Source organism: Babylonia areolata, chromosome 23, assembly GCF_041734735.1.
Source record: "Babylonia areolata isolate BAREFJ2019XMU chromosome 23, ASM4173473v1, whole genome shotgun sequence".
Taxonomy (NCBI): domain Eukaryota; kingdom Metazoa; phylum Mollusca; class Gastropoda; order Neogastropoda; family Buccinidae; genus Babylonia; species Babylonia areolata.
Genome location: NC_134898.1, coordinates 11,684,298 through 11,704,864, shown reverse-complemented (window position 1 = coordinate 11,704,864; position 20,567 = coordinate 11,684,298). Strand labels below are relative to the sequence as shown.

The following is a 20,567-nucleotide window of genomic DNA, read 5'->3' as shown; positions in this document are numbered from 1 at the left end:
TGTTGCCACGGATCCACTGAACACCATCATCAACAGCATAGTGTGATGCAATGGTACACACGGCAGTCTCCGGGCAGAATTTTCACCAAACATCAGTTCATTTCAGCACCGTCGTGATCACAGAGGTCCAGACTCGGACTGAAGTATCCGTACATAGTGTTTAATAATCACAAGGAATGTACCGTAATAAGACATGATACGACATGAATACTTATACAGCGCCTGTCCTCGGTCACTGAGAGACCAAGCTCAAGTTGAAGCACCGTTAGTCGTCCCAGTTACAACTGAAAACTGGCGGGGCTATCAAGTTACCGGCGTGACAGCAAGGCTGCCCACCTCAGCCGCCGGACTGAGATCTCAGTGCTTTTGGTCGCTCAGTCACCATTCGTTTCCTTTGTCATCACTCCAGTCAGATTACACTGACACACACACACACACACACACACACACACTGCCGGAATCTCAGCCGTCAGTCTTGCATCAGTTGTCCGATGATACTCGGAAATCTTTTGTTAATATTTTGTAAAGCAGTTTTATCCCATGATGTGTAGATCTATAAGTTTTACTGAGTGCAGTCGGTAGCATTCACCATTGCTGTTATACCCCCGCATCCCCCCCCCCTCCCCTCCACTGACGGAGCTAGTCCCCGGCCCCTCTGAGTCCCGCGGGCGGCCGCCGCGGCCGCGGCCCGACTCCGACGATCAGTCTTCCACTGAGTTTTGATGTTGTTGTTTTGTTGACAATGATCATATTGAAGAGAACCATCTGTTAATGAATCTGTTTTTTCAAACATCACCATTATTTTTTTTAATCAAACAAGCTTAAATTTTCTGTTTTGGAGAAAATGAATTATCATGTCTTGTATCACGCGGGCAGTTTATTTTTTGTTCCCTGTTCGGCAAAGAGTCATTGGACCAACACTGCGCTCTGCAGCAATGGCTCGTGACAGAATCATAGTGCAACATGACTGGGCAGAATGTTTGAGGTAGATGTTCACAAACTATTGATTTAACGATGTCGAGAGGAAACTTTTTACGCGCACTTTAAAATACTTTCATAGTACATCACCACATTCTTTGTTTAGAGTGAGATTCCGAAAGGTCTAACTCTTCGCCTCACAGTCAAATACTGGCAATACTGAAACAAAACTTTCAAAACAAACGATGAAACACACACACTCGACAGTGCATGATACTCATCCCCCACCACTCTCTCTCACCACACACACACACACACACACACAAAACGTGTACACATGGGTGCGTGTGCGAGCGTGCACACACACACACACACACACACACAACGTGCACACACGAACACTCGCACACACTAAACGTGTACACTTGGGCACGCACGTGCGCGCGCATGCACACACACACACACACACACACACACACACGCACACAGAGGAAGAGACTTTAATGGAAAAGAACTTGGATGCCAATCAATTACTGAGTTACCATATACTTTAATAACAATGACTACCACCACTATTATCACCTCAATCATACTGATTAATACAAGTAACAATTTAAGTGTCATGCAGTATTACAGTTTCTCAGGGTTTTTGTCAATTCAACTACCACTACTACTATTATAGTATTATCGTTCAGTACTGCTTCTGCACACACAACCACACACACACACACACACACATAATTATGTATGTATTTCATATGACTGGGTTTAAATTGCAGCAGTAAAACTTTAAAAAGTCTCCTGTAATTAATGTACTTGAACTTGAAGATAAATTACATAGAGGCAGTTGAAAAGATAGAGTCCAACAAAATCTTGTCACAAAGTGATCATTGATACTACTAGGACTTAGTCCATAGATGATCATGATGAGACTCATTTTATTAAAACTAAGTGTAATGCAATTTGTTAATTTTAAATTATTGGTTTAAAACAGGAGCACACTGACCCCCAGGTGAAAAAAAAGAAAAGAAAAAAAAGGCAAATAGGTAAAATTAAAATTTGCTATTATTCATGATAAATGTAAATGATTATTGTAAGTAAAGTGAATGTGACAGGTTATCATAGAATTTCACTTTCTAAATTCTCACATCTTGTTTGGTTTGAAATGAACAAGTCTTTTTTAGACAAACACCAGATGAACAAAAACATAAACTTCTGCAGACTTGAATAATATTTGCATGTGTGTGTGTGTGTGTGTGTGTGTGTGTGTGTGCTTGCTTGTGAAAAAGTGATGCATGATGCACTTTTGTGGTCACAAAAACATGGTAACAATGTGAACTGCGTAGATCTGTCATTGTTTCCATCTGGAGTTGATGATATCTTTATAATTTTGTCTAAAGCCTGCCAGTGAGCAGTCATTTTCAAGGAAAAAGAAGTAAATAGAGGTGGAGGAATGGTGAAAGTAGGGAACATTACTATGATGACATCTGTACATATGAAAATCTTAGGCAGTACCCTTAACATATTCAAGTGCTTCACTCCTTTAGTTATCCACAAGTGCGCTCTATGTTCTAGTATATTGTATTTCACACACACACACACACACATATACATATGTGTGTGTGTGTGGAGTGAGGGGGTGGGGGAGAGAGAGAATACTATTTACTATTTTGATGAAAGAATAGAACATATAGAATATTGCAAATGTGATCACTTATTTCAGAGAACAAGGTGGAACTGCCTGGGTGACGTATAAGACTGCAGGTGAGTGAATATAATTTGTTAATGAGCAAATTACAATTTGTTCAAAGTAATTTTGGTTTCCCGAAAGGCAAAACAAACTGCTCTGTTTAAAGTCTGTACAGTGTGCATACATCATTACATGCTACAGTATTTTTGACAGTGTTTGTGGCTTGATATAAAGTCTGATTTCAATGATCAGAGAAATTTACTGTAAAGGTAGATCTTTCTTCTTTTTCCCCCATGTTTTGAAGATTATTGTGAATCTTCAAATAAACTCTTGACACTTGACAGTTTTGATTTTTGCTGACCACAAACTATGATATATAACATTCAGTGACATAGTTATATTTGGGAAAACTGCGAGATTGCCCCCAAAAGTCTACCCTCCCTCCCCCAGAATAGAAAAATAAAGTATGCATTTACTGTTTCTGTAATTTTATTTTATTTATTATTATTTTTTTTTAATGTTATTTTATTTTTATTATTTATTTTATTTTATTTATTTATTTATTTTTTATTATTATTATTTTTTTTTTTTCAAGGCCTGACTAAGCGCGTTGGGTTACGCTGCTGGTCAGGGATCTGCTTGGTAGATGTGGTGTAGCGTATATGGATTTGACCAAACGCAGTGACGCCTCCTTGAACTACTGATACTGTTACTGTTTCTGTAATTGGTCAGTTCTGTTGATTTTGCAGACCCTCCCAGTGTCCACAGTGAGCTGAAGAACCATGGGATGTCTCAGAATGGATTGCCGTATGTTGTTGCAGAGGATGGTTTTTCTGCCAGCTTCCGCACACGGGTAAGACCTACTGTGATCAGTTGTAGACTGAAAGATAATACTGTGGAAAAAGAGATGATATGATCAAATGTAAAATAAAACATTATACTAAGGAAAATGAGATACAATGTTTAGTTGAAATCTGAAGTGTTAACACTAAGGAAAAAGAGATGCTGTAATCAGTCGTAAACTATAAGATTATGCTAAGGAAAAAGAGATGCGAAGGTCAGTTATAAACTATAACATTATACTAAGGAAAAAGAGGTGCTACAAATTTGATTATTTGTAATCTATAATGTTATACTAAGGAAAAAAAAGAGATGCTATGATCAGTTGTAAATTTTACATTATACTAAGGAAAAAAGAGATGGGATGATTGGTCATAAACTATAACATCATACCAGGGAAAAAGAGTTGCTGTGATAGGATGTAAACAGGAAGAACAAAGGAAGAAGAGATGTTATGATTGGCTGTAAACTGTAATGAGTAAGCGTGTGTGAAAGAAAGAGAGAAAGAAAATAAAATATTTTCAAAACTGTTTAACTAGCTGGTTTTTGTATTTGATTTAATGTTATCAGTTTCATTTATTATAGTTTTGTTTGTTTGATTTATTATAATTTTGTTCGCACCATCTCCTTTCCTTCAGTATTCTTTTCCTTGTCATCCATCTCACTTTCTCAGTGATTGCCAGCCACTTGACTGCTGAACTTTGATTAAATGAAGAAGTGTTGCATGAATTTGAAGTGCAAGAAGTACATCTTATGTACTTTTTGGTTGTTGTTGTAACAGAAGTTGCCATGGCAGAATAAGGCACTGAATTTCTGATCCACTGGTCAGTGTTCAACTTCCCTGTGCGTGTGCGTGTGTGTGTGTGTGTGCGCGCGCGCGCGTGCGAGTGTGCGCCTAAAGTTGACTTGATCAAGATTTTGCGCCTTTTAAATATTATTATTATAATACATAAAGAGGGGGGAATCTAAACAAAGAATGGTGATGAATATCCTGATCTGAAACCTAAAAAATCTTACGTCACGCAACAGCGCTTCACTGATGAACAAATCGTCAGCAGCAGTCATGGGTTTGAAGATACAGGTTAAGTGAAACTACAAGTTTGAACAACTGAGTCTGTGAGTAACAGTATCTGATTGTTATTAGTATTTATGTTGTGTTGTGATTATATTTGTTGTTTTTGATAGGGATAATGATTATGTTGAAGTAATTTGAACCGTGTCAAGATCTGGATTTACAAATCCAAGGATAAGGAAAAGATGACTCACAGGACAGCATTGATGTATTATCAGTGAGAAGAGGGAGCCCAGTTCACTTTGGAAACGCTTTTACTTAAGTTAATAACAAAACAACACATGGTGAGTATTAAATAACAGGGTTTGAATCTAACTTATTTTTTTGAGTGCCAGTTGGGCACTCTGGACAAAACATTTGCCCAGTTGTGGTTTTGGGTGCCAGCATAATAAAATGAAATAAAATCTTCCTTCGTTTCAATGGTCTTTCTGCCAGGCGTCATTGCACACACACTGGCGCTTTGATTCGCACTCCTGCTGTTTATTCTTTTTGTCATCCTGAGCTTTCACCTCTGCTTTGGGAGCCTGTCTTGTAACATTGAAGATGGGGGAACATTGCTTGTCGCTAACGTGCCATGAATGTCAACATCCGATCGCGTACATGCAAAGTCGCTGCTTCGCGAAGCGAGCTGCAACAGTCGACACTTTACATTTCGATTGACCGTGTTCGAGCTTGCTTTCTTGGTGTGTCTTTTAATTAATTTTCTTTCGCCTCCATCAATTTTTGAGTGCCAACTGGGCACCCAGGCACCTGCTAAATTCGAACCCTGCATTAAGTTTATTTGAGACTGATCATGTATCACAACAATTTGAAGATGCGATAAACTGACTTAGGTTTCAGAAAAGGATGAAGATATATGTAGTGATCTTGTTTTTCAGAAAACGATGTCTGTGACATATGTAGGAGAATCCACAACACTCACCAGAAAGTTTGTGGCACCAAACATCACCTTTTCTACCATCCACAAGGCAAAGAAAGGGGTCAGTAACTACAGTATGCGACTGGTAGTGTGTAGTATTTGTTGATGTTTTGGAGTGTGCTGGCATCGTTTATTGTTCTGTATGTGTGTGTGTGTGGATATGTTGATGTGGGAATGTTATACATATTACTATGTTGGTGTATGTGAATGGTATGTTTGTTTACATGCATATGCATGTGCACGTGATTCTGTTTTGTATGTATGTTTATGCCAGAGCATGAAAGTGGTTCAGGCATGTTCATCAGGCATGATACACCTCTCAGACAGTAACCTAAAACCATGCTGACTTAGGGAAGATTTTTTGAAAATTGCATACTTCATATAATTTTTGGGGGTACGATTTTGGATGAAATGCAGTTATTTCAGTCAATTTGAAGCCCACTTACCCATGTGCATGAATGCAATGTGTGAGTTTTAACTATGTTGATACATGTTTGACCGAATATGCAAGAGTGCCTATGCCTCACTGCTCTTTTGTCAAGTGCTGGACTCTGCAGAGAAAGAATCCTAGACCAGCTTCAATGTAATACAAGGTTGCAATTCTTGTCTAGCCCAATTCAGTGGGCCGCTTCGCACCATGTATCAGTCTTCTTGTACTCTTCTTTGTTCTAGTGGAAAGTTCTTAAAACTTCAGAAACACCAAATGAAGACAGTTGAGAGACACGGTTTTACTTTTAGTTTCACTGCCCCATAAAAGTGTGGAACTTGCTGCCACCCAGTCTGTGCAACACTCCAACTCTGAGTGAAGTTAAAGTCAAATCTCATGACATTATAATTTCTATATTGCCAAGAATTCCCTGAGCAATGATATGGGCTGTTTGTGTGTGGAGCATAGCTGCTTATGAGTCTGAGTGGTGGTGGTTGTGCATGAATTGCGTGAGTAGAGAGTGTACAACGCATTGAGTTGCATTGTGTAAAATTACACACTGTACAAAAATTATTTATTTTGTCCTGATTATTATTATGATTATTATTATTATTATCATTACCATTATCATTTTGAGGGAGGAAGGTGGCAGAATGGTTAAGACGCTCAGCTGCCAATGCAGAGAGAGATGAGGATGTGGGTTCAAATCTCGCTCTCGCCCTTTCTCCCAAGTGTGACTGGAGAATCAGACTTAGCATCTAGTTATTCAAATGAGACGATAAACCGAGGTCCCATGTGCAGCATGCACTTGACACACTGAAAAAGAACCCATAGCAATAAGAGTGTTGTCCTCTTGCTAAATTCTGTAGAAGAAATCCACTCTGATAGGTACAAAAATATATAAGCATGCACTCAAGGCCTGACTGAGCGGGATGGGTTATCCTGCTGCAAATCTGGTGTGGCATATATGGATTTTTTAAAAACGCAGTGATGCCCCCTTGAGAATTTGAAACTGAAACTGAAACTCGTCATTCATCATTATCATCTTTTCCTTCATGTGTCACAGAAGCACATCATTCTTGACGTGTTGTGACTGTGGCAGGTGCACTCTGCATTGTTTATAAACATGCACTCAAGGCCTGACTCAGCGCATTGGGTTATCCTGCTGGTCAGGCATCTGCCTAGCAGATTTGTATTTGTTTTATATTTGTATTTCTTTTTATCACAACAGATTTCTTTGTGTGAAATTCAGGCTGCTCTCCCCAGGGAGAGCGCGTCGCTACACTACACCGCCACCCATTTTTAAAATATTTTTTCTTGCATGCAGTTTTATTTGTTTTTCCTACCGAAGTGGATTTTTCTACAGAATTTTGCCAGGAACAACCCTTTTGTTGCCGTGGGTTCTTTTACATGTGCTAAGTGCATACTGCACACGGGACCTCGGTTTATCGTCTCATCTGAATGACTAGCGTCCAGACCACCACTCAAGGTCTAGTGGAGGGGGAGAAAATATCGGCGGCTGAGCCATAATTTGAACCAGCGCTCTCAGATTCTCTCGCTTCCTAAGCGGACGCGTTTCCTCCAGGCCATCACTCCACATGTGTGGCATATATGGATTTTTCCCAACGCAGTGACGCCTCATTGAGAATTTGAAACTAAAGCTCATTCATCATTACCATCTTTTCCTCCATGTGCCACAGAAGCACATCATTCTTGACGTGTTGCGACTGTGTCAGGTACACTGTGTGGACGTGACGTCTGAAGGGCTTGGCGTGTCCTGTGACACTGCAGGCAATCTGCTCATCTGGCAGACCGACAGCGGAGAAATCAGAGTGAGTCTGGGCTCCAGTATACAGCAAAGAAGGGTGGGCGGGTTAAATGGCTGTATACATGTGTCCTGTTGAAACTGGTGAAAGAATGAAGCTGATGTGCAGTTAGAATGAAGCTGGTAAACAGAGCAGACAATTAAAAAAAAAGATGATTTATTAATAAAAAAAAGAATCATTTTTGAGAATGGTGAACATAGCTGGTAATGGTATTAATAGATTGGTTATTTCTATTGAAGAAAACAAGGAAAACATTTATTTGCAAACTTAAGTTGTTCACTACAAGCCATTTTAATATGTATATATGTGTGTGTGTGTGTGTGTGTGTGCTTATAAGCCATTAAGAATATGTTGATATTTATTATTTTTGGTTACCGTCCACACAGTTAAAATATGTTGACATGTATTATTTTTGGTTAGTGTTCACCTGGTTAAAATATGTTGATATTTATTATTTTTGGTTACCGTCCACACGGTTAAAAGATGTTGACATCTATTATTTTTGGTTACCGTCCACAAGGTTAAAAGATGTTGACATCTATTATTTTTGGTTACCGTCCACACAGTGAAAAGATGTTGACATGTATTATTTTTGGTTACCGTCCACAGGGTTAAAATATGTTGACATCTATTATTTTTGGTTACCGTCCACAGGGTTAAAATATGTTGACATCTATTATTTTTGGTTACCATCCACAGGGTTAAAATATGTTGACCTCTATTATTTTTGGTGACTGTTCCAGCGAGAGCTGCGGGGCCATTTAGGGGATGTTTACCGCTGCAGGTTCTTTCCTTCAGGTGTGGTCGTCCTGTCCGTGGGGGCAGACATGCAGGCCAAGATATGGTCAGCTGAAACAGGCAAAGAGGCAGCCAACATCGTCGGTCATCGTGCAGGTAGGTCGGTTTTCATCTTGGAGTGTTTGTGTAGGTCTTTTATTAGTATTATTATTATTCTTGTTGTTTTTTTTGTTATCATTATTATTATTTTTTTTTTTTATCTCTCTATTTCTGTGTGTGTACGGACATTTTGTTTTTCTTCTGGTTGTGTGTGTGCCTGTATATATTTTTCTTTTCTGTTTGTATGTGTGTGTTGTAGTAGTCTCCAGTTTTAGATTTTTCCACTCTTTAGTGATATTAGGTGAAAAAAAAAGTGCGAGAGTTGGAGCGTGGGGGAGGAGGGGGGGAGGGACAGAGGGAAGGAAAGAAGGAAGAGAGGAAAGGATTTGACTCTGTGTGTGTGTGTGTGTGTGTGTGTGTGTGTGTGTGTACATGTTTGTGTGTGTGTGTGTGTGTGCCAGAATGCCTGTGTGCATGCATGTCTCTGCATTGTTTGTTTGGAGAAAGGGTTTTAAGAAATCAAAGGAAGGGTACACATAAAGCCAAAATAAACTAAATGTACCTCCTCACTGTATCATCAAAATAAAAAAAAACACACCAACAAATTACAATATTTATTACAAATAAAATGCAAAAACAGGTAGCCTCTGTGACCTTAGAAGAAGAGATGGTTTTTTTTTTGTTAGTTTGTTTTGTTTTTTTGAAACATCACATTTCAATGGAAGCAAACTGTTGGTTGTCAGCCATCCTGGATTGTGCCATTGTCGAACGGGGTCGTAACATTGTGACCTGTTCGCGGGACGGAACGGCACGGTTGTGGGACGTGAGCCAACAGGCGGAGCTGTTCGCATGGACGGATCTGGGTGGTGACATAAACTGCTGTGCCCTGGCAGCCACAGACAACTCCGTGCAGTTAGGAGTGCCGGATGAGGCTCCAAGTGAGTTGTGTCCCTTGACCCCCGAAAACAGAGTATGGCTGTCTAACGGTCATACACGTAAAAGCCCACTCGTGTACATACGAGTCAACATAGGAGTTGCAGCCCATGAATGAAGAAGAAGAGAAGCTTCCCTTGAACATGAATGTGGTACTTTGAAGCGGAAAGGCAAACGAAACTCTTTGAAAAAATGGAGGAGTTGAACAGTTAAAGTTGCCAGCTATGCCAGACGCAAATATGGTGGCAGCCAGTGAGGAATGAAATGGACTGGTCCAAATGTACTTCAGAACATTGCACTGATGCCCAAGAATGGGCACGAAACAATAGAGAACTAAACAAAAAGTACAAGTTGAAAGTTGATAGGATCCAATTTTTTTTTTAACAATTCTGTATGTCACACTGTTAAACAAGAACTAATTTGAGAGGATTCAGTATTTTAGAGCTGTGCATAGTTACTGACTGCAGAACAGGGTTTCTGATAAGTTGCCTGAATAATTCTTTTACAATAATTCTTGGGGGTTCCCAGACTACCTTTCAAGGGCCACTTGGAGTGATGGCCTAGAGGTAATGCGTCCGCCTAGGAAGCGAGAGAATCTGAGCGTGCTGGTTCGAATCACGGCTCAGCCGCCGATATTTTCTCCCCCTCCACTAGACCTTGAGTGGTGGTCTGGACGCTAGTCATTCGGATAAGACGATAAACTGAGGTCCTGTGTGCAGCATGCACTTAGCGCACGTAAAAGAAGCCACAGCAACAAAAGGGTTGTTCCTGGCAAAATTCTGTAGAAAATCCACTTCAACAGGAAAAACAAAAAAAACTGCACGCAGGAAAAAATACAAAAAAAATGGGTGGCGCTGTAGTGTAGTGACACGCTCTCCCTGGGGAGAGCAGCCCGAATTTCACACAGAGAAATCTGTTGTGATAAAAAGCAATACAAATACAAATACAAATAATGTTGCTCTTTCTGATAAAATGTGCATTGCTGAGCACATATAAAGGCAGGTGTGCCATCTTGCCATGATTGGGTTTTTTGGGCCTAGCATGTGAAACTGTTTGTTCAAGAATGGACTTCTGCACGATTCATAATCATAGTGGTGCAGTTCAGTACGTCTCACTGATGCTCAAGAAGACTTGAGAAGATTCTGTATTTTGCAGTTCTGTGTGTGTCAGCTGATGTTTGTTTACTGACTGGAGATGACAGCAGTAGACATTGTTGATAGTATACAGTGCTTATAGTAGTGAAGTTGTTAATATTGAGGATGATGATGTGTGAAATGTGCACCAGTCGTTTTGATAAAGTTGTCTCTGGTTTTAACTCATTCACTGCAGTGCTGATACACAGCATGCGTTATAGAACACACAGGTGCTATGTTATGTTGACATATGCTGTACGTCCAAGTGCCATGCTCTTTCTGTTTCACTAGGCATTGAAGAAAAATTGTCTGCTTGGTAAGAAGAATTCACTCCCTTGATCTTTGTGGCTATGGTACATGGGTGAAGTTTGTTGGATGTGTGACAGTGAGTGAAAGGAAGAGTTGAACTGTGATGTGTTCTGTCTTTCTCTTTATGTCTTTCTCTCAGTCTCTGTCTCTCTCAGTCTCTGTCTCTGGTGTGTGTGTGTGTGTGTGTGTGTTGTGAACGAATTGATGAATGTATGTTATCAGATGTGTCTGTGTGTCTCTGCAATTCTGTATTATATAGAAGTTGATATTTCTGAGGTGTTGACAGTAGGATTGCAACATGATGTTGTTTATTTCGTTTTGCTATTATCTTAAGATGTTTTTGAGATATGACTGAACTGATACTACAAATATGAATTTTAATTTTTTTTGTGGAACTTGTCTCAGCATGGTGCACTGGAAAATGTGTCAGCAGTGAACAGGAGACATCACTGAACTAAGATCACAAGCATGAATTTTCCTCTTTTTTTTTTCCCTGGAAATTTTCTCAGTATAGAGCACAGCAGAATGTGTCAGCATTAAAAAAGGTTAACCCCATGCTGACAGGTATGCTTCTCAGTGAAGGGCAGTCACCTCACTGAGATAAAGCCAAGTTTACAGGCCAGGTTGTCAGTCACCATTTTTGATTTGGGCTTCTTCATCTCAGCACTGCATTTATTTGTTCAGTGATGGCCTAGAGGTAATGCATCCGTCTAGGAAGCGAGAGAATCTGAGCGCACTGGTTTGAATCTTGTAGTCACCTGTATTTTCTCCTCTTCCACTAGACCTTGAATCGTGGTCTGGACACTAGTAATTCAGATGAGATGATAAACCAAGGTCCCTTGTACAGCATGCACTTAGCGCATGTAAAAGAACCCACAACAACAAAAGAGTTTTCCCTGGCAAAATTCTGTAGAAAAATCCACTTCAGAAGAAAAACCAATAAAATTGCAGGTAGGAACAAATACAAAAAAATGGGTGGGGCTCTCAATGTAGCGACATGCTCTCCCTGGGGAGAGCAGCCCAAATTTCATACAGAGAAATCTGTAGTGACAAAAGAAGAGTAATACAATACAGTAATACAATACAAATACAGAGCACAGAAAGTACTCAGTGCACTGGCGATGCAGATGCAGGCCACACTGACAATCATTTCATCCAGGTTCAGCAGTGAAATGGTGAGGGGGTTTGCTGTGTGTGTGTGTCAGGTGAGAAGGAGATCCTGACAGAGGGCAAGATGTTGGTGCTGGGGTCAGAGACAGGGTCTCTCTTAGGCTTTGGACTTCACAGCCGAAAGCCGGTAAGTCACATCTCTGGAGAGTTTTTTTTGGTTTTGTGTGTGTGTGTGTGTGTGCGCTTTGTGTCTGACTGAGTCTGTGAGGAAGGTGGCAGAATGGTTAACATGCTCTGTGAGGATCTGAGTTCGAATCCTGCTCTTGCCCTTTTTCCCAAGTTTGACTGGAAAATCAAACTGAGGATCTGGTCATTTTGATGAGATGATAAACCGAGGTCCTGTGCACAGCATTCACATGTGCACTGAAAAAGAACCCATTGCAACAAGTGTACCCTTCTCCTTTTCAAATAATATCTCTTTCTCTGTTTGTCTTTCTCTCTGGTATGTGTGTGTGTGCATGTTTATAAAAAAAAAAATAGAGAGAGAGAGGGTGATTATGTGTGCCTGTTAAAAAAAAGAAAAAGAAAAAGAGGGAGAAGTTATTTTTTTGCCATAATGGTTATGTCATCATGCATTCATTTGCATTGCATATATTTCCCTTCTGCTTGACTAGAATAACATGTTTTTAATATATAGTTGGGGTTTTTTTTGTTTTTTTTAATGTCATTGCCTCAGGCAAATTGTGTTTCTTGTGACTGCAGGTGTTTGATGTGAGCTGTGGGTCCGCAGTGAACTGCTGCCGGTTCCTGTCCGACACACAGGTGGCCTGTGGAACACAGGGTGGGGAGATCTTTGTCATCGACGCCAGGAACCCCAGGTAAGGATTGTTGCTCTTTCAGACACGCCAGCTATCCCGTAGTATTTTAGTAGTATCACTCTCAAAACCACTCATCATGAGTCCCACATACGCAGCCACATCCAGGTTCATCTGCCACAGTCTCAGCACCAACAGTCCACAGGAAACTATCAATGTTGGGTCATCAGGAGGCCACATGCCAGAGGAGACCCTGCTCTGCTGCTGAGTCACTTTGGTGGTGTTTAGTAATACTTGTTCTGATTCAGCATTATATACAGGACACCACTTCCAGAGCTGCTTAATGACGACAGTAATCGTTTAGTCGCAGAGCCAGACCGAGTGAGCATCCCCTCCTAGTGGAGACTGCCACCATGTCCCTCCCTTTTTTAAATTTAAAAAATGTTCTTTTAATCTTTGAGAATGCCCATTACCTTTTACCTTCCAAGGGTATTCGTTCTTTGAACACGAGAAGCATAACTTTTCCATATTTTAATAAATTGTGAGAACAACCTGATCTTCCCTGCTTCTTTTCAAATTTAGAATTTCAGGAACCTGTTTTCAAAATTACCGTGATTTTTGGCATGTAAGGCCTTCCATTGTGTCCATTTTTATGTATGTATTTTTTATAGTATTTTCCTTACAGTTTTTTTTTTTGGTTTTTAAAAATTTTTTCTAAAGTTTGCTTTTTCAACATGTGTTTTTATCATTATTTTTATATCCCCGTTCCTTTTGGGGTTGTAAGCCTCATGTGAGTCAGTCTGACCTAAGTGAAGTATGCACATGAAATTTAATTTGAATTCCAGAACATTTCAGTCTGCTCTGTTGACAGCTAAAAATATTTTCACCTGCATTGGAGTGTCATGTTTCAGATGTATTGAGATGTGAGATTGAGTTTATATGAGTGTTTGTAAGTCTATGTGTGAGCTTGTGTGTGTTTGTGCGTGTGTGTGTGTGTGTGTGTGAATGTTAGAGTGTGTGGGTGTGCATGCCTTTGTGTGTGTGTGTGTGTGTGTGTGTGTGTGTGTGAATGGTTCATATGTGTGCATGCGTTTGTGTGTGTGTGTGGTGGGCATGCATACCTTCGTGTGTGTTAGTGAGTGGTTGTGTGTGCATGTGTGCCTCTGTGTGTATGTATGGTTATGTGTGCGTGTGCATGTGTTTGTGTATTTGTGTCTGTGTGTGTATGCATGGGCATGGCATACATGCTTGTGTATGAGTGTGTGTGTGTTCCCATTTGAAGAAGAGAAAGAACAGAACATTATTACACATACCCCTGGGCTGTTCCTCATTAAGTGACAATAATAATAATAATCATAAATAACAAGTGAATCTGTATAGCATCCATTCTCTAAATAGGGCTAGAGGCGCTTTTAAAACACATGTAAATATTTATGTGTACTCATGCATGTGCACCCCCCCCCCCCACCCCTCACCCCCACATATACATGCACAGAAAGAGGGACACACAGAGGCATACACATGCGCACCCCTCATTCCCCCCCCCCACACACACACACACATATATGCACACACACTCACACTCACACACAATCACACACACACCAACTCACACACAAACACCTGACACTAATATCCCCGGAGCTAGTCCCATCATGTACCTGGGAAACACATAAAGACACATTGGGAAGCGACCATGTGCCTATCATCATTACAATCGCTGATGATGATAATCAGCCTGATAATAACGTCGACATAATTCCAAAATATAAATATAAAAATGCAAATTGGGATTTATTTCAAAACATTCTTACCTCTCACGATTTTGAAAAACTTGAGAATGAGAGTGTAGATGTAATGTATTCAAATTTTACAGAAGCTGTGTTATCAGCAGCTGATATGTCGATACCAAAAGTAAAGGCTGTGAAGTCAGGTGACCGTTCAGGCAATGTCTGGTGGAATGATGCATGTGAAAAGGCAGTTAGTTACAAGAAAGAAACATTTAAGAACTACCTCGCGGACAGTAAGCCCCCAAACCACAAAGAAATGAAGAAAGCAAACACTCAGAGTAATATGACTGTAGCCCAAGCTAAAAAAGATCATTGGTCATCATTTTGTTCACAAGAAATTTCAGATCATAAAGACTTTAATAAAGTTTGGACAAAAATGAAAGAAATGAAAAATGGAATAAAGTTACCAAGTTGCCCAATATCAAATGACTCACAAAACAAGTTTCTATCAGATCAGGAAAAGGCAGAAATCTTTGTTGAAATGTTTGCGAAAAATAGCAAATACGAAGGCTTATCACCTGAGTGTAAAACACACAGAGCCAGGGAAGAAAATAGTGCTTTATACAGTGATCCCATTCCGCAAAATGACTTGTGGTTTAATTCTCCTATTACATAATATGAGGAGTTACAAACCGCTATAGCTTCCCTTGGCAATAAAAAAAGTTCAGTTGGAATCGATGCACTATCGAATGTGATGCTAAAACACATCCCAAAAAATTGTATCGTTTTCCTACACAAAATATATCAGAAATGTTGGACATCTGGAACTGTACCACAGATATGGAAAACATCAATAGTTGTACCGGTTTTAAAAGCAGGAAAACCTAAACGTAATAAAAATAGTTACAGGCCTATTGCTTTGACCTCGCATGTCTGTAAATTGATGGAAAAAATAGTCCTGTTTAGAATTATAACTTACTGCGAAAAATACAATATCATTCCAGTGAACCAGGCTGGATTTAGAAAAGGAAGATCAACGGTCGAACACCTAGTAAAGATTACAACTCAAATAAAACATCAGTTTGCCCGCAGAAAAAGTGTCCTCGCAACGTTTTTTGACGTAAAAAAAGCCTACGATCAGGTTTGGCACAAACGTCTTTTATTCAAACTGAAATCAGTTTGAATATCTGGTAATCTCTATGAGTATATTAAAAGTTTTTTATCTAATAGAATTATTCAAGCAAGGGTGGGAACACATTATTCTTTGCCACATAAACTTGACATGGGAATTCCACAGGGCTCAGTTATAGCCCCTATTCTCTTTAATATTCTTATTCAGGATCTACCAAAGGCATTGTCAAATCGTGTAGTTTTAGTACAGTATGCTGATGATATATGTATGTGGATGGGTGTCAATCTAAAAAAGTCAACCCCACAAAGAGCACAGAATTATATACGTCGTTTGTATCAGTCTGATCTCGATAACATTGGTAACTATATGTTTGACAATGGTCTAGCTTTGTCGACTGAAAAAACATGTATGATGTTGTTTAATTCAGGTGGTAACCCATCTAGCACACCCATTTTTAAATTACTTGGTGACGTCATTGATTATAAACAGGTAGTGAAGTTTTTAGGCGTTTATCTTACTTCAAAGCTGACATGGAACATTCACTTTGATTACATCTTAACAAAGGCAAGGAAAAGTATCAATTTTATGAAAATTATAAGCCGCTTACCCTGGGGAATGGATACAAAAACATTGATTCATCTTGCCATGGCCCTTGTAAGATCTAAGATAACCTATGCACAAGAAATATTTTTCAGTGCACCTAAATATCTATTACAAAAGATTCAAAGTGTAGACTGTAAGGCTATCAAAATTGCCCTCGGAGTGCCCTCTCATGCATCCAATCAGGAAACATACAAAACAGCCGGAATTCTTCCCTTAAATGAACATCGTGAGTTAGCAACAGCAAAATTCGCTGTGAGGTACACTTCAATGACAAAAAATTTCATTGCTGATGAACTGACAGTAAGATCAGACATTGATTTTCCTAAAAGAGCTAAAGCCATCTCTTCACAAGAAACAGTTGCAACTTACATTTCAAATCTGTTAAAAGAATCTGAAGTTAACATGAAAGAGTTAGCTGCAAAACCACATCATTCACCTGTTCCTTTTTGGGAAATGTTGAAAGCGGATTTTGATATCACTTATTCTGAAACAAAAAAGGAAGAAAACATCAATATCACGACAAGTACTGCCAGAATTCATATAACAGAAAAATATCAGAATCATCTCCATGTATTTACAGATGGATCTGTTCTTGATGACAAAAACGCTGGTGCGGCTTTCTATATTCCTGCCTTTAAAGTTGAAAAATCTTACTTTATTGGAAAACACCTTTCCATATTCACAGCTGAGCTAATTGCTATTATACAAGCTCTGAACTACTTAGTGAGCCATCAAATAGTTTTCTCGAAAATAGCATTCTTTGTTGATTCCAAATCAGTACTTTATGCTCTAGAACTATTCAGCCTTGAAACAAGACCTGACTTAGTTATTGAGGCAAATCATTTGGTACATTGTTTAAGGATTAAAGGGACTGAGGTAAGTTTTTGTTGGGTGCCTTCTCATGTGGGCATTCTTGGCAATGAAACTGTTGATAAAGCAGCTAAAAGAGGAGCGCAAGATTCAGAACAATCGACAAAAATCCATGTCCGTCTCTCCGTAAAAGAGGCATACACTTTGTTAGAAAAATCAGCATGGGGTCGATTTCATAACCGATGGAAGTTAAAGTTTTTAAACCATAAAGGAACATTATTCCCCGAGAATATTATTAAAGAAAAGATACCGAATCCATCAGCTTGCTATACAAGATTAATAACCTCTACTTTCTTCCGTATAAAACTTGATGCGCTGAAGATAAAGTATAGTAAAAATGTTACATGCATCTGTGGTAAGCAGTTCAGCTTGCATCATTGTTTGTTTCACTGCCAGCAGTTACGTACCTTCTTGCCCAAGTATTTCAAAGAGAATAATAATTCTGCAGATGATTTTTGTAAAGTTATTTCTGACGAGGTTCTTATGGTCGAACTTTCACAGGCATTAGTTCATAGCCCTATTTCTACATTCCTTTAATGCACTTCAGAATTGTGTTAATGGTTTCTGATTATTATAATTATTATTATTGAATTGTTACTGTTAAATGTAATAGCATGTTAGTTATACCCCATGCCCCCACCCCACCCCACCCCTTTAATTTTTTTTAAAATTTATTTATTTTTTTAACGTCTAATATCACTGATAGTGAAAAGACGCTAAACAAAAGAACGAACACAAACACACACACACACACACACACACACATGCGCGCGCACACACACACACACACACACACATGCGCGCGCGCGCACACACACACACACACACACACCATACACACATACACACAAACACACAAACACGCACAAACAAACAAACACACACACACACACACAGACCATAGTAGTCCACTGGAGAGAGAGAGAAAAGAAACCGCTTACATGCCAGGTCTAAATGATGAAGTGTTTGCTGTGTGCTGTGTAGCAAGCCACTGAGACAGTGGAAAGAATCCCGATCAGCCGTGCTTTCAATGCTGACCCACAAGCAGGGACTGTTTATCTCCACAGGTACGATTTTGTCGGAGCAGGTGCTTGCTTGCTTTGTGAGATGGTGGGGAGGGCTGCTGAAAGTTTGTGTATTTCTTTATGGTGTGTGTGTGTGTGTCTATGTGTTTATGGTGGGTGTTATGTATGTATGGGTATAGTGCGTATGTGTGTTTGTGCGTGTGTGTGTGTGTGGTGTGTGTATGTGGTTTGCTTATGGTGTGTGTGTGTTGTGTGTGTGTGTGTGTTACAGTGTAACACCTTTCCACTTGCAGTGCTAAAATTTGTTTGTGTGTGCGTGTGTGAGTGAGTGAGTGTGTGAGAGAGAGAGAGAAAGAGAGAGAGAGAGAGAGAGAGATGTATATATATAGAGAGAAAATGTATACCTTTATGTGTGTTTGTGTGTCTGTGTGTATGACTATGGGTTTGTGTGTGTCTATCTGTGTCTGAGTGATCGTTCTTCAGTTGTACTGTGTGTTTGACTGTGTCTGTCTGTCTTTGTCTGAGTGATAGTTCTTCAGTTTTATTCTACAAACATATTGAAAGCATGTACATGTGTTTTTGTTTTTTCTCTCCACCTTTTGCAGGGGATGGTTCACTGTTCTACGTGAATGAAGAATATGAGACGATGGTGGAGATGACAGGATCAGACTGTGACCCCGTGTACAGCATTGCCAGGGATGGGTCCCACATCTACAGCAGTTGTCGGGACGGAACCGTCAGCAAATACAGCTTGAATCTCGTGTAGAATTGTAGTGTTACTGTATTGCGGTTTCACCAAACAACAGATTTCTTTGAGATCCAGGTTGCTCTCTCAACAGGGAGAATTTGTTGTCATAGTGCAGCACTCCCCCCCCCCCCACACACACACACACACACTTTTTTTCTTTTCTTTTTTCTTTGTGTGCAATTCGTGCTGCTCTCCCCCAGGGAGTAGTATTCATCACCACAATTCAGCAACACTCCTCCCTTTTTTCTTCTTTTTTTTTTCCTGTCTGCAGTGTATTTGTTTTACTGTCAGATTGGATTTTTGTACATGATTTTGTCAGGGACAATTCCTTTGTTGCTGTTGGTTCTTATACGTGCACAGAGTGATGCTGCACACAGGTTCTTGATTTATTGTCTCATCTGAAAGAACCAGCACTCAGACTACTAATTGGGGTCTAATGGAAGAGGGAGAAAAGATCTAGGTCTGGTGCGGGACTGGAACAGGTGAATACTCACGTCCTAGTCAGGTGCGTTATCATTAGGCCACTGCGTGTGTCTTGAGTGATTGAAGACTGCCAGACAGCAAACAGTTGTGGTTCCTGTTCCTGTAATAGATCGGTGCCATTACTGGTAAGATAAGGAGAAGTGAAAGCATCACAAAGTGGTCCTAAAAAAAACTGAGGTGCTTTCTCTGTCTCGGTGAGTTAGCAGACTGGACCGATGAAATAAAGTTTGTGAAGGAATGTCCGGTGTAGATTCTTTTGAAACTAGATCTACGGCCCACTGATTCCTACAAGTTCTCTGACTTATTCATGCAGTTATGGTGTCATTTGTGTATTTGTTATTTATGTTTTTTATATTATTCTTTAATATGGTTTTTTGTTTTTTTTTTGTGCTTTTGGTGTGATCTGTTGACATGCCAAATTTGTTTCTCCTTTATCGACAGAGACAGACTGCAGTGGTGTCAGTCATGTTGAAAATGTCGCTTTTGTAAACGAGTGGAATGCCTTGGCAGAATGTAAGATTGAAGAGAACAGTACAACACTGAACATGACTGGGATGATTTGGATGAATGTCAGATTGAAGAGAAGAGTAGGTTTTCCTTTTTGTGTGGACTGTGAAGATATGCGTGGATGTGGGAGAGGTATTGGACTTTGAAGCACTGCTTTCTCTCAAATGTTACTTTGTGGGTAAGCCTTTCTGTTGGGTGTTAACTTGCTGTAAGTATTTGCAATGTGCTTGTGGCTCTGATATGAATGTGTTGATGAATAAATTTGCTTGTTTCAAGTAGTTTTGACAGACTGAGAATTACATTTATGTTTGTTATTTGAGTAAGCAAAAAGAATCGATGTATTTGTGTGCTTGTCCATCCATGTTTGTGTGTGTGTGTGTGTGTGTGTGTGTGTGTGTGCAAGCTTTATTGCTGGCATTTTCTCACTGAATTTGGCATAATGGTTGATAAATGAACTGGTAAAGTGACCCTCCATTGTGAGAGTATGAACTGCACTATGGATATTAACAGAAAGAGGTTGAAGGTCAATATCATAACAAAGCACAGTAGAAGCTCATTGGCACATTTGAGTACAGGTTTTTGCATCTGTCTCCATTTTTGGAGTTGTAGATTTCTACAGAATTTTGTCAGGGACAGCCCT

At 39.7% G+C, this 20,567-nt stretch overlaps 1 protein-coding gene across 1 annotated transcript; it reads left to right on the top strand.

Moving 5' to 3' along the window:
- Positions 1 to 907: 907 nt before the first annotated feature.
- Positions 908 to 20,207, top strand: LOC143298084 (proteasomal ATPase-associated factor 1-like). Its single transcript, XM_076610763.1, has 11 exons — positions 908 to 985; positions 2,642 to 2,682; positions 3,358 to 3,461; positions 5,399 to 5,500; positions 7,603 to 7,698; positions 8,436 to 8,586; positions 9,273 to 9,467; positions 12,110 to 12,201; positions 12,777 to 12,892; positions 18,149 to 18,231; positions 18,795 to 20,207. Exons 1-11 carry the CDS (start codon positions 936 to 938, stop codon positions 18,953 to 18,955), a joined length of 1,191 nt encoding a protein of 396 aa, XP_076466878.1. The 5' UTR covers positions 908 to 935; the 3' UTR covers positions 18,956 to 20,207.
- The last annotated feature ends 360 nt before the right edge of the window (positions 20,208 to 20,567 follow it).